This window comes from Suricata suricatta, chromosome 10 (assembly GCF_006229205.1).
Source record: "Suricata suricatta isolate VVHF042 chromosome 10, meerkat_22Aug2017_6uvM2_HiC, whole genome shotgun sequence".
Taxonomy (NCBI): Eukaryota; Metazoa; Chordata; class Mammalia; order Carnivora; family Herpestidae; genus Suricata; species Suricata suricatta.
This window is the reverse complement of record NC_043709.1, coordinates 102549830-102566156: the sequence shown is the minus strand read 5'-3', so window position 1 is coordinate 102566156 and position 16327 is coordinate 102549830. Positions and strand designations below refer to the sequence as shown.

Genomic DNA, 16327 nt, shown 5'->3' with positions numbered 1-16327 from the left:
AAAATAAACTCAAAATGGCTGAAGGACCTCAATGTGAGACGGGAAACCATCAAAACCCTCGAGGAGAAAGTAGGAAACAACCTCCTTGACCTCAACCGCAGCAATTTCCTACTCAACACATCCCCAAAGGCAAGGGCAATGAAAGCAAAAATGAACTACTGGGACCTCATCAAGATAAAAAGCTTCTGCACTGCAAAGGAAACAGTCAAGAAAACTAATAGGCAACTGACGGAATGGTAAAAGATAGTTGCAAATGACATGTCAGATAAAGGGCTAGTATCCAAAATCTACAAGGAACTCACCAAACTCCACACCCGAAAAACAAATAACCCAGTGAAGAAATGGGCAGAAGACATAAACAGACACTTCTCCAAAGAGGACATCCAGATGGCCTACAGGTACATGAAATGATGCTCAGCATCACTCATCATCAGGGAAACACAAATCAAAACCACACTGAGATACCACCTCACACCAGTCAGAGTGGCTAAAATGAACAAATCAAGAGACTATAGATGCTGGCAAGGGTATGGAGAGATGGACACCCTCCTACACTGTTGGTGGGAATGTAAACTGGTACACCACTCTGGAAAACAGTGTGGTGGTTCCTCAAAAAACTATCAGTAGAACTCCCCTATGACCCAGCACTGCTAGGGATCTACCCAAGGGAAACAGAAGTGCTGATGCATAGGGGCACATGTACCCCAATGTTCATAGCAGTATTGTCAACAATAGCCAAATCATAGAAAGAGCCTAAATGTCCATCAACTGATGAGTGGATCAAGAAGATGTGGTGTATATATATATATATATATATATATACACAATGGAGTATTACATGGCAATGAGAATGAAAAAAATATGGCCATTTGTAGCAAAGTGGATGGATCTCGAGGGTGTCATGCTAAGCGAAGTAAGCCAGGCAGAGAAGGACAGATAACATATGTTTGCACTCATAGGTCTAACAGGAGAACAGGAGAAACCTAATGGAGGACCATGGGGAGGGGAAGAGGAAAAGAGAGTTGGGGAGAGAGAGGGACGCAAACCTGAGAGACTATTGAATACTGAAAATGAGCTGAGGGTTGAAGGGGGAAGGGAAAAAGAGGTTGTGGTAATGGAGGAGGGCACTTGTGGGGAAGAGTACTGGTGTTATATGGGAAACCAATTTGACAATAAACTATTTAATAAGAAAAAAATGAAGTTTCACTCTTTTCAAAAAAAGAATGTATCCAATTCAATGTAAATACTATAGAGACTTGATATCTTTTATCTATTTTAAAACTAACTGTAGAGACAAATGGTTCTTAAATAATTAAAAATTGTACGTTTTTCTCCTCTCTGAACTTATGTTTCTGTTCTATTTCTTTCTAAAATTTTATACTGATATAATTTATTTTATGCTAGACCTTTTGTATAGATCCTCTCTTACTTTTCTGCATCAAAGATATATACATAAATTTAAACTTATTTACAAAATTTCCTGTGATCATCAATCTATTAGTAAATTCTTTCAAATTGAATTATCATCACAATTCCTAATAAAACAGAAGCAATAGAAATATACTTACTTGATATTTTGAAAGAATATTATTAAATATAAGAAGAAAAATTTTATTAAAAATGTATCTTATGATTAAACATTTACCTAATGAAATTAATGAAACTTTTATTTTACTAGTTTAGATATTCTTTGATGAATATTACTTATTGCTAGAAAGACCCAGGGTTTGGTATCAATTCTATTGTCTGTTTCATTTTCATAGGCATAAGCACCAAGAAACCTTTATAAATAAATAGACAGAAATGGAAGGAGCTTTTTGTTATAGCAATATATCTCAATATTTTGCACTTCTTCAGAATTACATGCCCCAAATCATATATTAGCCTATCATTAAAAATTATTTGTAATTATCTATCAGCTGGCAACTATATTAGGTTATCTTTCAGTTTTATTGGTAACAAAGAATTATAAACAATCTGAAGGGTTTTTTTTTTAACATGTATTTATTTTTGAGAGAGAGAGAGAGAGAGAGAGCACGCAAGCAGGGGAGGGGCAGAGAGAGAGAAACACAGAATCTGAAGCAGGCTCCAAGCTCTGAGCTGTCAGCACAGAGCCCGACGTGGGGCTCAAACCCATCAACTGTGAGATCATGACCTGAGCCAAAATTGGATGCTTATCCAACTGAGCCACCCAGGCGCCCCCTGACTTTTCTGATCCATTTTTTTAACAACAATATCCAGAATTATCCATTTGTTACTGTTCCAGAGGGTTTTTTCCTTTCTAGAGGAATACAGAATATTAGTATTCAGGAGATGTGTGCCTATTGTAAAGTGAGAAATGTGCACTGTGAAAAAGAGAAGTGGAAAAAGGAGAATCTGCACGTCTTAGGTGCCTTCTTAGGCAGATCAATTTGAAGGAAAAGTATGTTTAGAAGCTGAAGACCTGTGCCCATGCTCCCTTTTGGAAAATGTTCATGGATCTCCAGGTCTATGTGTACACTCAGTTTGTAGACCTCTGGCCCAGGCTACTCTTCACAATTCATCTTATCTTCTTACTTCCACTCAGCCTTGTTGAATCCATTTTCGAACTAGCAGCCAGATGATCTTTTAAAAACACAAAACAGGGGCACCTGGGTTGCTCACCTGGTTAAGTGTCTGGCTCATGATTTCAGCTTAGGTTATGACCTCACAGTTCATGGGTTCAAGCTTCACATCGAGCTGTGCACTGACATTGTGGAACCTGCTTGGGATTCTATCTCTTTCCCTCTCTGCCCCTCCCCAACTTGCATGTACTCACCTGCATTCTCTCTCTCTCAATAAATAAACTTTAAAAATTTCTTTAAGGGGTGCCTGGGTGGCTCAGTTGGTTAAGCTTCAGACTTTGGCTCAGGTCATAATCTCACAGTTAGTGTGTTCAAGCCCCACGTCGGTCTCTGTGCTGACATCTCAGAGCCTGGAGCCTCCTTCAGGTTCTGTCTCCCTCTCTCTCTCTGCAACCCCTCTCCCCGCTTGCACTCTGTTTCTCTCTCTCAAAAATAAATACACATTAAAAAAAATTTTTTTAATTTCTTAAAAAAAACCAAACCACAAATCAGAGAATGTCGTTCACTGATTAAATTTCTTTAATGTCTTCCACCATTCTAAGAACAAATAACCACAAACTTCTAAACAGCACTTACATAAGGCCTTGCATACCTTGCACTGCTCCCACCCCCAGTCATGCCAGTTGTCCTCACACGTCAAATTCTTTCCACCTTCCTGCTGTCACAAACACTGATTCCTCCCCAATATTCACATGGCAGGCTTCTCATCCTTCAAGGCACAGGTTAGGGTGCCTGGGTGGCTCAACTGGTTAAGCATATGACTTCGGTTCAGGTCATGATCTCACGGTTCACGAGTTCAAGTCCCATATGGGGGTAAGCTCTAGCCTCGCATCAGGTAAGCCCTGCTCCTCTCCCCACCGCCTGTCCCTTGCACACTTGCTCCTTCTCTCTCCCTCTCAAAAAAAAAAAAAGAAAGAAAGAAAAAATCCAGGTTAAATGTTACTTTCTCAGAGAATGAATGCTCCCTGAGCACTCAATCAAAAACAGGTTCTAACCACTACAAATGCCACCAAATTATTACCTTTACAGAAAACCTATTCCTATTCTTAGAGCACTTTGTGATAACTTATAATTAAATGGGGTTTTTTTTATTGGTTTAGGGTCTGTACTCCTCTGCAGACTGTAAGGTCTCTTACGAAGAGACCATAGCTGCTTTATTCATCACAATATATCACTCCAGACTACCACAGCACCACTGTATATTCAATAAAGATCTACCGATCTGTTGAATGAATGAATGAGCAAGCACACCCATGAAGAAATATTATCTGTTTAAATTCCTTCAATAGTTCTCCACTGTCTTGAACATAAAATGAAATGCTGGAATACAACATAAGATTAAATGTGCTTACGCATAAGATGGCAGGCACATCCCTATCCCTCTGCAGACCTCGCTCCCACAGATCATGCCATACATATTTATCCTAAATTATAGCTACTAACCACTATCTACAGTTTCTTGAAAACTTCCAGCTTTCACACATGCTGATCCTTCTGCATGGAATGCGGTGAATACCCTTCCACCTCTTTTTTGCTTGGTTCTTACTTTTTAAGACTCAACTCATGAACTGGCCAGCTCCTCCAGGAAGCCTTCTATGGATCTCTCCGATCTGGATTACATGCCTATCCCTACTCTTCTTATTCGGATCATTACCATGGCACTTATCAAACTGAACCATAATTATAGGTCCATTCTTTAGTCTTTCCAAATAAACTATCAACTTCTTGAGGAAGAGGCTATCTTTATTACCTTTTTATTTACAGGGTTTACTGTAGCATCTAGAAAACTAGAAGGTATTCAATAAATGTTTGTAGAAAGGGCAGCAGAAGTAAAAGGGTTATTATTTTATTTTCTGAGCACTACTGCCATGTAATTTAAAAAATGAGAAATATAATTTACTATAAATATTCAGACCAGTACAAGACTATGTTTATATGACCAAAGAATAAACTGTCAACTCTGGGAATAGCTAAAAGTTAAGAAGGCAATGGAAAAGATTGAAGATTACAGTTTGATTAGCATACATCATCTTCTCTAGGCTACCCAGTTCCCTGTGACGCTTCAGTAGTAGCAACTGTTCTGTCTGAGAAAGTATTTGGGTATCATGGTGATAAATGCTGTGTACCTGACTGAATAGATCTGAAACCAATAGGGAATTTAATACATCTTTAAGAATTTAAAAAAAAAAAAAAAAAAAAGATGTGACACTTGACAGTTCCCAATTGCAGACTGGGCCCCACTCAAGTCATGTACCTCACTCCACTTCCTCCACAACTGTGTGTGACAAACCAGACATGACTGAGGATAAGAAATTTGATTAAGTCAAAACTGAAGATGACAGGACACAAGAAAAAATCCACTGCCTTCAAAAGAAACAATGGAACAGGAGAAGCAAGCAAATGAATCATAATGAAGAAAGCATGTGACACTGCACATTCCACAAGCAGTGCCTTCTTATTTTACTTTACTTAGCTATTTAATTTTGTAAGATACAAAGAAACTTGATAGAGTATAAACAACTACACTGCCCATTTTCACAATAAAGAATCAAGAACTAATGACTGTGAAGGCCAAGCCTGTCTCTCCCACCTACCTGCCTAAGCTGGCAGGAAAGGAAAAGAACTTGCATGTTGAAGGAATAAGCTGGACAGGACACCCGTGAAATCCAAAGTAAAAACCAAGCTGGCCCCAAGGTATCCTGTAGGCTATAAAATGCAGTAAAATTAAGAGTGTCATTTTTTGTTGTTCAAATTTTGTTTTAATTATTGGAATGCATAACCTGGGGGAAAAATTTTAAGATATAATCCTAAAAATCTGACAAAAGTCAGAACTCATGTGTCAATGTTAGTTATATTGAGAGAATATCTTTATCCCTCAAAATATTAACAAATACTCATTAGGAACATACAAATCCAGCCCACTGAGCCACAAGAAAATGACTTATTATTTTAGAGGGGTTTTAAAAATCCTTGGTTAGCAATGTAGTTGCAAAAGACTTCTTCAAAAAATAAACTTAATCTTAGTAAAGATATTTAAAGCATTCTTTTCAAGATAAAAAAAAAGCATTTCAAAAATTTAAGCTTATAGCAGCATTGCTGAACCAAAGATATTTCCCCCTACCTCCTCACAATTATAAGACTAAAGAGAGCCAATATTACTCTATTCTCATTTTAAGAAAATGGACTCTCATATTCAGCAAAACACAAAACCTGCTAAAACTTAAGCAGAGAGAAGTTTCAGGAAAAGAAAATGCAAAGCAAAAGTAAAAGGAGCCCTTAGGTTTCCTTCGATGGGATTATATTCACTTTCATCTCTCCATTTGCCAACACAGGTTACAGGACATCTTCCTTCACTGGTTCATTATACAACATTATCACAACTTCTTTATACTTTGGGGCATGGTTTCACATACTGGGAATTTAAAAAACTGTAAGGGGATCCCGTAAGAAGAAATGTTTTCCTTTGACACTTTTTTCCCTCTCAAACTTTAAAAGGCTCTATATTTTATTTTAATAAGAAAGATAGTTCCCAAACAATCTGAGTTTGCTCTTTAAGAAATCAAAAGATGCAGATATCCTCCTTCTAATAGAGAGAGTTATTTCATCTCAAAGGCTAAATTTAAGAGACAGATAATTTTTGGATCTGCGTAAGATAATAGTAATGTTCTTAGCCAAAACAAACAAACAAACAAACAAACAAACTTTACCCATTTATTTCAAATGAATATTTCTAGATTACTCTGGTATATATAATTAATACATACAAATAAAATTCACAGCAGAATTGGAAGACAGAAAAAGATAAAAGTTAAAGAGCAGAAGATGACAGCAGGAAGGGACAGTGGAGAAGGTTATATGACCTCAGAAATACAAACATAAAAGCTCTTCTTCATACCTTAAACCACTTAAAGCCCAAATGACTGGTCTCATGCAATGTTTCACTCAACAGCTTCCATAGGCAGTGAGTAGCAGAATGGTAGGGTGGAAAAAAAGATAAACAGGAAGGAGAGAAAGAAAAAAGCATGCAATTAAAAGCAAATTATACATAGCCACTTTGGAAGACACTTTCACAGTTTCTCACAAAGCTAAATATAGTCTTAGCATAGAATTCAGCCATTCCCAGGTATTTACCTAATTGAGTTGATAATTTACGTCCATACAAAACCTACACATAAGTGTTTATAGAAGCTTTATTCATACCTGCCAAACACTGGAAACAATCCTGATGTTCTTCAATAGGTGAAAAAATAAACATATTGTGGCATGTCTATACAAAGAAACAGTATTCAGAAATAAAACAAAATGAGCTATCAGGCCATAAAAAGACAAAGAAGAACCTTAAATGCAGAGGCTAAATCGAAGAAGCCAGTCTGAAAAGGCTACAAACTGTGTTTCCAACTATATCGACATTCTGGAAGAGGAAAAAGTAGAGAGACAGGAAAAAGATCAAGGATTACGGAGATGGAGGAAGGATGAATAAGCACAGGGGACATTTAGGGCAGTAGAACTCTTCTGTATGATACTGTAATGGTGAATACATGACTTCATACATTCGGCAAAACCCAGAGAACTGTACAAGGTGAAGAGCGAACCAAAATGTAAGCTATGGACTATTAATAATGTTTCAATACTGGCTCATCCATTTTAATAAATGTTAACACCAGGAAAAACTAAAGTGGGAGAAGGGCTATATGGGAATTCCATGAACTTTCTGTTCAAGTTTTCTGTCAACTAAGAAAAAAATAAACTGATCTAAAATAAGTCTATTTTAAATAAATACGAAAACACGTAAATATATAAATAAATCTACCCCCAAAAAGCAAATTATAATAGTTCACACTATAATACATTTAAAAAAAACACATACCAGTTTGTATGCCATAATGAGATGATGTATTATTAATTGCTAGCATTTCTATGATCCTCAATATGTAAGACTTGTCATTAAATAATGATCCCTAAGGTGAAAAAAATCTTTACAGGAAGAAAAACAATGGGGACCTTTTCAAAATAAAGGTAAGAATGTACAAAAGGTAAAAATCAATAAAAGAAAATACCTCTTCACCCTGGAACAAACACTGTCACCATTACTTCTTTGAAACTCTCCACTATCCAAGCTCTACTTAACTGTATGTGACGAAATATTCAAATTAGAAATGCACAAGGAACAAGGTACTGAAAGACATGAAAAGGTCCATCTCTGCTAACAAATATCAGTTTGTCTCTCTTTCTTATTCTTAGCACTAAAGAAAACATAGCCTCATACTGACAGTTATGAAAGGACCTCCTTTCAGCCCACACAACAGCATGCCTGCGTTGAGAACGCATCTTCTTTGCTGTGCAACAGTACCCAAGACCACTGGTGGTCTCATCATAGGGGTTCCCTAAAGATTCAGTTACATTCTCAATGCACTCTTTTTACCATGGATATTTCTCCAACAAAGAAATGGAAAGGAGGCAATAACTAAAAGAATTAAATGCCATGAATCTTTGTATAAGGGAGACTCAAAACCTTTATTCATACTCTCAAAATGGAAACTGGTATTTGAGCCTTCACTTGTTAAAACAATTATTCCATCCACATTTCCCATCTTTAGTTATTCCTCCTAACAAAAAACTTAAAAGCTACTGCACAGGGATCTAAAAGATGTATAAAAATATATAAAGCAAAGACCACACACACCAACAGTAGAACTCTTTAACAAGAGTTAAGGGTTAAGAGTTAAGGGTTTAACAACTCTCACCTCAGGATTGAGACATGTTGATTTGTTAGTCTCATGTGTCACATCTATGTCCTTCATACTTGCTATTAACCTTAACTTGTTATAATTTTAACTGCTCTTTGAAACAAGGCAGGGTATAAATAAGCTATTTGCCTATTTATAAAATTAACATTTTAACTCAGATATGTTTTTGTTTTCCCATTCAATTTAAAAGTAGAATTGTGACCAGTCTTGCGACAAATAGACAAGTTCCATTTAAATCTCCCCAGATACATGAAGATATACTAAATATATGTGAAATAAGTCCCAAATTATGAATGCAGGGATTTTTAGCATGAGTCAATTAACATGAGCCAAGTGTTATGCAAACATAAGAATTTTTCCATTCTTATTTAAGTCTAAATAGTTATACCTGATGAAGTGCTTTTGAAACTCTGTAAACATACGCAGAGTTTGCCTAAACTATACTGGTTGGGTTTTACCTTTTGTTTAACCAGCAGCATTGCCAGTAACTGTATAAAATTGCAGACCTGTTTTTCAGCACTGGTCCTGGCTGACTCCTCTTGTGCTAGCACCATTTCTCGCTCTGCAGTTATCTGTACACTTTCTCTTAGTGCTTCTTCCAGCTCTTCAATCCTGTCATCCTTCTTACGGAGACTGTCCTGGAAAATGATGGAAGACCAGGTGAAGTAGACTAATCAGTTAACCCAAGGAGAGCCTATTTATCAAGAAAGAGCTATTTGCTCATTAAATATTCTTCCCTTCAGAAGTAAATCCAAGCCAGAAAGAGATCTTCACAGAGGAAAGAACAAGGGAAGAAAAGAAGTATAATAGAAGGTTGAAGAAGTATATTATTAAGAGCAAAGAAAGCATCAAGTTAGTTAAGCAAGAGAAACTTGTGATGGATTTGTTCTCTTTAACACAGAGAATAAAACCATGTTAAGCAGCATACGCAGCAAGGGCTTGATAAATTAAAAACACAAAGCTGTTTCTGAACTACTCTGTAAACTGGGCTTCAAGCCAGCTTTGATGAAGTCTAAGTAGTAAGACTCAACACCTAAACATTGTCTCTCCCTGCAAAGTTCAGCCTAGATGAAGAAGTTAGATAAACAGCATGAGTTTTCAGATTATATTCTGCATATAGACTTGTTAGCAAACTAATTTAGGAAAAAAAGAAATGAAAAAGAAAGTGATGGTTCCTAATGATTTCAAGACAAGTTTTCTCTTAATTTCTTATCAGAAAATGAAAAATGATAACTGAATATAAGTGATCTGGCTAAGGATGAGTAATTTCATTAGCCAACCAATTCCCACTAGCCTTGATATTCTAAATAAGCTAAAAAATTAACTCTTGGGAAGGTAAATATGGATTTCTATCAGAAAGACAAAATACTACACAATGTTAAGAACACGTAAGAAAGGAAAGATCTTAAGATAAACGTTGCAAAGGTCAACCAGTATGAAGAATTAGATTCATCAGATAATAAGCATTTCCTCTTGAAATTCTTCTAGAACCAAAAGATTAAAAATAAAGTGCCAACTTTTATTAATACAATTAAATTAAAAACAAAAGAACAAGAGTTACTAAAACATTCTTCAACTTTCAGAATACTTGCATCAGTATAAGATATCAAAGGATTTTGTCTTTTTGTGTGCACCTCTGATTTAATTAGACTGTAGTTCACTTTTATAAGTGCACGGCAACAGGGGCACCTGGGTGGCTCAGTCAGTTAAGTGACCGGTTTCGGCTCAAGTCATGATCTCACAGTTCCTGGGCTTCAGCCCTGCGTTGAGCTCTATCCTGACAGCTCAGAGCCTAGAGCCTGTTTCAGATTCTGTGTCTCCCTGCCTCTCTGCCCCTCCCCCACACGCACTGTCTCTCTTTCTCTCTCTCAAAAAATAAAAATAAAAATAAAAATAAAAATAAAAATAAAAATAAAAAACATGTAAGTACAAGGCACAGAAAGTCCTTCTAATAACTTTGTCTTCAGAAATCCAGAATTTGAAATCTGTCAAAGGTAAGTCAGATTTTTCTTCTGGCACTAAAAGAATGGCATCTTACTATTTAACATCTTTTGTAATAAAAGGCTGACAAATCTTTTGTTCTTTTTCTCAACTAAATAAATCAGATTTTAAAAGAATATTCACATTTCAGTAATGTATGCCATGTTCATTTATTTTTAAGTGTTCATTCTTCTAGTAGAAAATGTTATAAAATATCCTGATTTGGTCCCATTGGTAAGGTTCTGTTATACAGGGCAGTTTAGCTATATCAAAAAAATGCTCTTTCTCAAAATCTTAATGCTTCCAGGTGGCTTGCCATGAGTAGCAGAGTACAGCTTCTAAAACTGTTGAAGCTACAGCTAAAGGTTCCTAAAACAATGCCAGGGGACGTGAAATGCCAGTAAAAACAAAGGCCAAGGTAGTTTCTTTTGATTCAAAGAAAATGAAATGTAACAGAAGCATTATGTATAAAGAGACAGATCAGGGAGTTCAGTCCTCTCAAAATGTCTAATGAATAACTTTATTTGTAGTAACATGGGATTTTGAATTATAAATTGTAAGCAAAAAGAAACACTAATGTTTCCCATTATCAACTGGTTGTGAATAACTCAGAAGTATGTTTTTGTCCAGTCAGTTATATTCTTCACTTTTTTTTTTTTTTGAGAGACAGAGCATGAATTGGGGGAGGGGCAGAGAGAGGGGGGGGAGACAGAGAATCCAAAGCAGGCTCCAGGCTCTAAACTGTCAGCACAGAGCCTGACATGGGGCTCAAACTAACAGACCAAACCATGAGATCATGACCTGAGCCGAAGTCAGACTCAACTGACTGAGCCACCCAGGTGCCCCTATTCTTCACTCTTAAACTGTCTTTTGAAGATCTCCCAAGAGGCTTCTGTTATTCTAACCTAAAGTATCCCAAAGAACTTCCCAGGACCTATTTCAAACAGGCTTACCTGCATTTCTGCATGGGCTAAAAAACAGCTTTGCAGTTTTACTGGTAAAACTTTTTTAGAGAGAGGATACTTAATAATTTATCATAATGCAGATAATCAGTGCAGGTTTTCATATTGAAAGTTTCATCAAAACCAGTAGGAAAATCAGAGTCTACCAGATGAGATGAGTTCAGCGTACCAGACCTTTTTTTTTTTTTTAAGTAAAATTTTTCAGAAGGGATGCCTGGGTGGCTCAGTCGGTTAAACTTCTGACTCTTGGTTTTGGCTCAGGTCATGATCTCAGGGTTTGTGAGTTCGAACCACACATCAGGCTCTGTGCTAACAGTGTGGAGCATGGTTGGGATTCTCTCTCTCTCTCTCTCTCTCTCTCTCTCTCTCTCTCTCTCTCTCTCTCTCTCTTTCTCTCTCTGCCCTTCCCCTGCTCCCTCGCTCTCAAAATAAACCTAAGAAAATGTTTTTAAAAAGGAAGGAAAGGTTTTCTGGACTTCATGGTAAATAAAGCCCTGCTCAAAATCTGTGTCCATACATAATAAGGACAAACAACAAAAGCCAAGAGACACCATAAATAAAAAGAAGAAAACTGATAAACAATATTCATGAAATATTATAAATTACATAACTTAAAATACTTTCCAAAATCAATGTAAAACTAAGTATGGAACCATTTGCTATAAGGAAGATGTATTAAACCACAGTAGTAACAGGAGAGTGAAGACAGCAAATACCCCCACTACCTTCAACATCAACATCAACGAAGTCCATAACTACTTAATCCATCTAGAGAGCTAAATCTGGCTCCAGCTTTATTTTCAGAATCTTAACACATATCTGCTAAGGTAAACCAAGGAAGTTTCCTTTGTACTGAATTACACACCTTGAATCTGTGGCATTTAATGAAATATTGACCCAATGCCAAAAATGAATAGAATCTTTCAGTTCTACAAATACTGGAGTCCTAAACACACTGATAGATCATATTTATAATTACTGTCCTTGTTGTTACACTTTCAGTGAAGATTAAATACATTTTCTATATGTAGACTATTTTCTTTCTCTCTCTCTCTCTCTCTCTCAAGTTTAGAATACTAGAGAAAAGGTTTTCAAAAGTTTGGAAAGGCCAAAAATGATCACCCACAAAGACTAAAAAATTGTAAAGCACTGGAATTTTCTATTGGAAACACATTAGGGAACTAGAAGACAACTGAAGTAACACCTTCAAAACTCTGAGGCAAGATGCTTTCTGATCTAGAATTCTACATCCAAGCTATCATTCAAATAACAGAAGAATCTACCTCACATCACAGACTCTCTCAGAAAGCTAGCAGGAATGTGCTCCATCAAACTTAAGAAGTACACCTAGAAAGAGGAAGACATGGGATCCAGAAAGAAAGGGATCTACCAGAAGTGAGTGGCGAAGGGAACCTAGAGGGTAATGACATGCCTAGACAACTACAATTTGGAGGAGAGGACAGATACTCAAGGAAAGGTGTTTCCAAGAAAAAAACAAGGGATGAATAGATTATGAGGTAAACAATTAAGAGATGATGTATTCTATAACAGTAGCAATATCAAGAGGAGTGTTATAGTAGGAGAAAGGAATTTGGGAATAAACGTGATGTGTATACAAATAAATAAATAAAACAAATTTTTAAAAGCCAAAAGTTATTATTATCGAGAGAAAAAACTAAAGGTAATGAAATCATAGTATACTACGTACCTGAGACATAATAATGTAAAACTTGAGAACTACATTAGAAAGATGGAAAGAGGGAAGTGTGCGATGACTTGCATAAAAAGGTTAATTCCTTATGATTCATGATAAGAAGTCAGTAGGTAACTAATATCCAAATAAGAAAAATAAGAACACAACAGTATAAGCATGTCATTTGGAATGTAAAAATAAACGGCAGAAGAAACAACCAAAAACGTGGAAGTGCTGGTCTCAGGGGAGCAGGAATCCAGTGTGGACAAGAATGAGGCTGAGGGCTACCACAGCTAATTGTAGGCCATGTAGTAGTAGTTGATGCTGTAAATGATATAAACAGGTATTGTTCAGAAAAAATTTCAATATCAAACTCAAAAATATGTTAAAAGAGAAGCACATACTGCAAATAAATTAGTAAAAATACAAGAATTTCTGGAAAGAGTTATAAACGTGGTAACTATTTAAGGTGCGGACACTCTAAACATATAGGCTAACTATTTACTATGGAAAAAGAATAGTCTGGGCAAACATACCTCAAGATAGTGCTAATGGTGAAAAAATATACATGAGTTTTAAGTCACTCTCTTTCTTGGTTTTTTATTCAAAAATTAAATTTCTTCATGCCAATAATTTGCAGAGCAGGTCAAAATTATCAGAAATTTTTTTCTAGTTGTTAGGTAATGATGGTATATTCTAAATAAGGGCATTTTTAAAAGAGATAAAATATTGCAATAAGGTCTGCTAATATTCTGAATATGACTAAAACTTAAATACCCCAATAGTATATGTGTTAAGACACAGCACCAAGCCCAAATCCAAACAGCACCAACTATTCTGCCAGTGGAGAAAACCAAACTATGGGTTTAAAAGAAAAAGAATTCAGCATATGACAGATCACTTTAACACCTAAGATATAAAGTGCCTGGTATTAGCTGTTTACCTACATAGCAGCTTAAAACAACAGTGAGAACTTTTTATCTTATACAGTGTCTGTGGGTCTGGAACTCAAAAACAGCTTAGCCTAACAGTTCTGGTCTCTCATGGAGTTAACAGTCAAGACGTCAGTCAGGATTCATTCCTCTGCTTCCATTTATATGGTTGGCAAGTCATGATAGCTATTGGCAAGGGGCCTCTGTTCTTCTCCACAGGGCTGCCTGAGTGTCATTATGATATGGCCTGGCTTTCCTCATAGCTGCAGATCCAAGAGAACAAGGCAGACGCATCAAGGTCTTCCATGATCTAGCTTCAGAAGTCACATACTATCACTTCTGGCATTTGCTATTGTTCACACAGACTAATCGTGACACAACATGTAGGAGAGGCTATACAAGGGCTCAAACACCAGAAGGTAACAATTATCTGTGGCCATCTTGGAAGATGATTATCATATGCTAGAGGATATGTTCAGTGTAAGAAAACCGAATTATCAAATGAAGCAATGAGGCATGAAAACAGTGATTATCGTAACTGCTTGAGAGAATACCTGTTAAGGTAACAGGGTCTCACTGGAGAGACACAGCTCTTGCTATGAGAGTATATTAAAATGGAACCAAATTAACACTAGACTACCTAAAATGTAAAAGACAAATATTAAGGAGACTTCACAAAATTGGGATATCCACTGGCTATCAGCAAAATATTTTGTCAAAAAGTATTCAGAATAACTCATGATGGGATTGAGTTCTAACGAAATGTTTGTTTTATAAATTTTTAAAGTGTTCGCTTGTTTCTAAGAGAGAGCGCGAATGGGAGAGGGGCAGAGAGAGAGGGAGACACAGAGTCCGAGCCGTCAGCACAGAGCCTGATGAGGAGCTCGGACACACCAACTGTGTGAGGTCATGACCTGAGCCAAAGTCGAACGCTTAACTGACTGAGCCTCCCAAGCACCCCTCTAACAAAATATTTTCTTATGATTATGGTAAAAATTAAAGTAATCCAACTTGTTAGTAGTCCAGTACTAAGGATACTCAGTGATATGTCAATCAATCAAGGGTCAACTGTAAAAATTACTAGGCAAATGTTTAAATAGCTATATATAATAAAGAATATTAATAGGTTTAGTCCTCATATTTTCTAGGAAATTATGAGAATGAAGTATTCCTGGTCTTGTTGGCCTTCACTGATGAAAGGCCCTCTTAAACTTCTGCTCCTTTATGAATTTTCATTATAATTTATTTTACTCTTAAGGGGGGAAAAAAATCACAAAATTTAGCACAAAAAAATCCAGTCTAATTTAAAATTACAGAGAGGAATTATTTGTACTGTTTGGAGTTAGTCAATTGTCTAGCCCTCATTATTCAGAAAACTATTAAATTGGCAGGGTGGCAGGAAAAACCACCTAGAGAAAGAAACTTCAATTTCATTCACCTGTTCTACTTTGGAATTTCGCTCTATTTAACCAATTTAGGTAACCCAAAATTTAGAATGTACTGATATACCACAGACAACTAACTCACTTAAAAGCCATCTGGAGACAGGAAAGGAATATGCTTTACCATTTTAAATAGTTTGCATCACTCAAAATGAGAACAATATCTTCAGAATTTTACTTCAACTGCTATAAATTATGTTTGCACTCATCAAAACTAACAAAGACTAGTTTTCCTACCATGAGATTAGGTGCTGAAGCCTACTTACTAGGACAACTACACTTATCAAATAAGGTCAAATAAGATCACTTCATTTACAGAATACAGGGTTCAAAGCAGGGGGCTGTGTGACTACTTTTTGGGGGAATGGTAAAGGGAGAGAGGAAGTGGTAAGCTACCAAAGAATTCTTCATATCCTTAAATGAGAAGACTCCTATAGTTGAATGAGATTAGGGCCAAAGCTATTACAGCTATAACTTAAGGCAAATTAACAAGAAGACCAGACTCTAGCAGTACTACTAATTCCCTAACAGACGCATCTGAACTTTGCTTCTTGTCATCGGCTCTGACATCAACTACGTACCACTGCAGCTCTAAGACTCTAGTCTCCACAGACTTCCCTTCAAATCACATATTCAATAAGGACAACAAAGGCAAACCAAACAAAAACCCCAGCAATTAAAAATAATTTTTTGCTCTCTTCAAACATCTTCCTCAAAATTAAAAGAAAAAAAGGTGCAATACTACAGTAACATAAAAAGAAGTCACCTGAGGGGCACTTGGGTGGCTCAATCAGTTAAGCATCTGACTTTGGCTCAGGTCATGATCTCATGGTTTATGAGTTCAAGCCCAGCATCAGGCTCTGTGGTGACAGCTCAGAACCTGGAGCTTGCTTTGGATTCTGTATCTCCCTCTCTCTCTGCCCCTCCCCTACTCACGCTCTCTCTCACTTTTTCTCTCAAAAGTAAAC

The 16327-nt window shown here is 36.5% G+C and overlaps 1 protein-coding gene and 1 pseudogene across 9 annotated transcripts in view; one reads left to right on the top strand and one right to left on the bottom strand.

Moving 5' to 3' along the window:
* The window catches only part of LOC115303938, a 26329-nt pseudogene extending 21315 nt beyond the window's left edge, over positions 1-5014 (top strand).
* Positions 1-16327, bottom strand: part of ERC1 (ELKS/RAB6-interacting/CAST family member 1) — a 516785-nt gene that overhangs the window by 261416 nt on the left and 239042 nt on the right. For all 9 annotated transcript variants that reach the window (XR_003914152.1, XM_029953456.1, XM_029953457.1 and 6 more), the window contains one exon: positions 8857-8988. Coding sequence is in view for 8 of the 9 variants with exons in the window: in XM_029953456.1 (XP_029809316.1) it covers positions 8857-8988 (132 nt within the window). In the remaining variant the exon portion in view is untranslated. The remainder of the gene's footprint in view (positions 1-8856; positions 8989-16327) is intronic.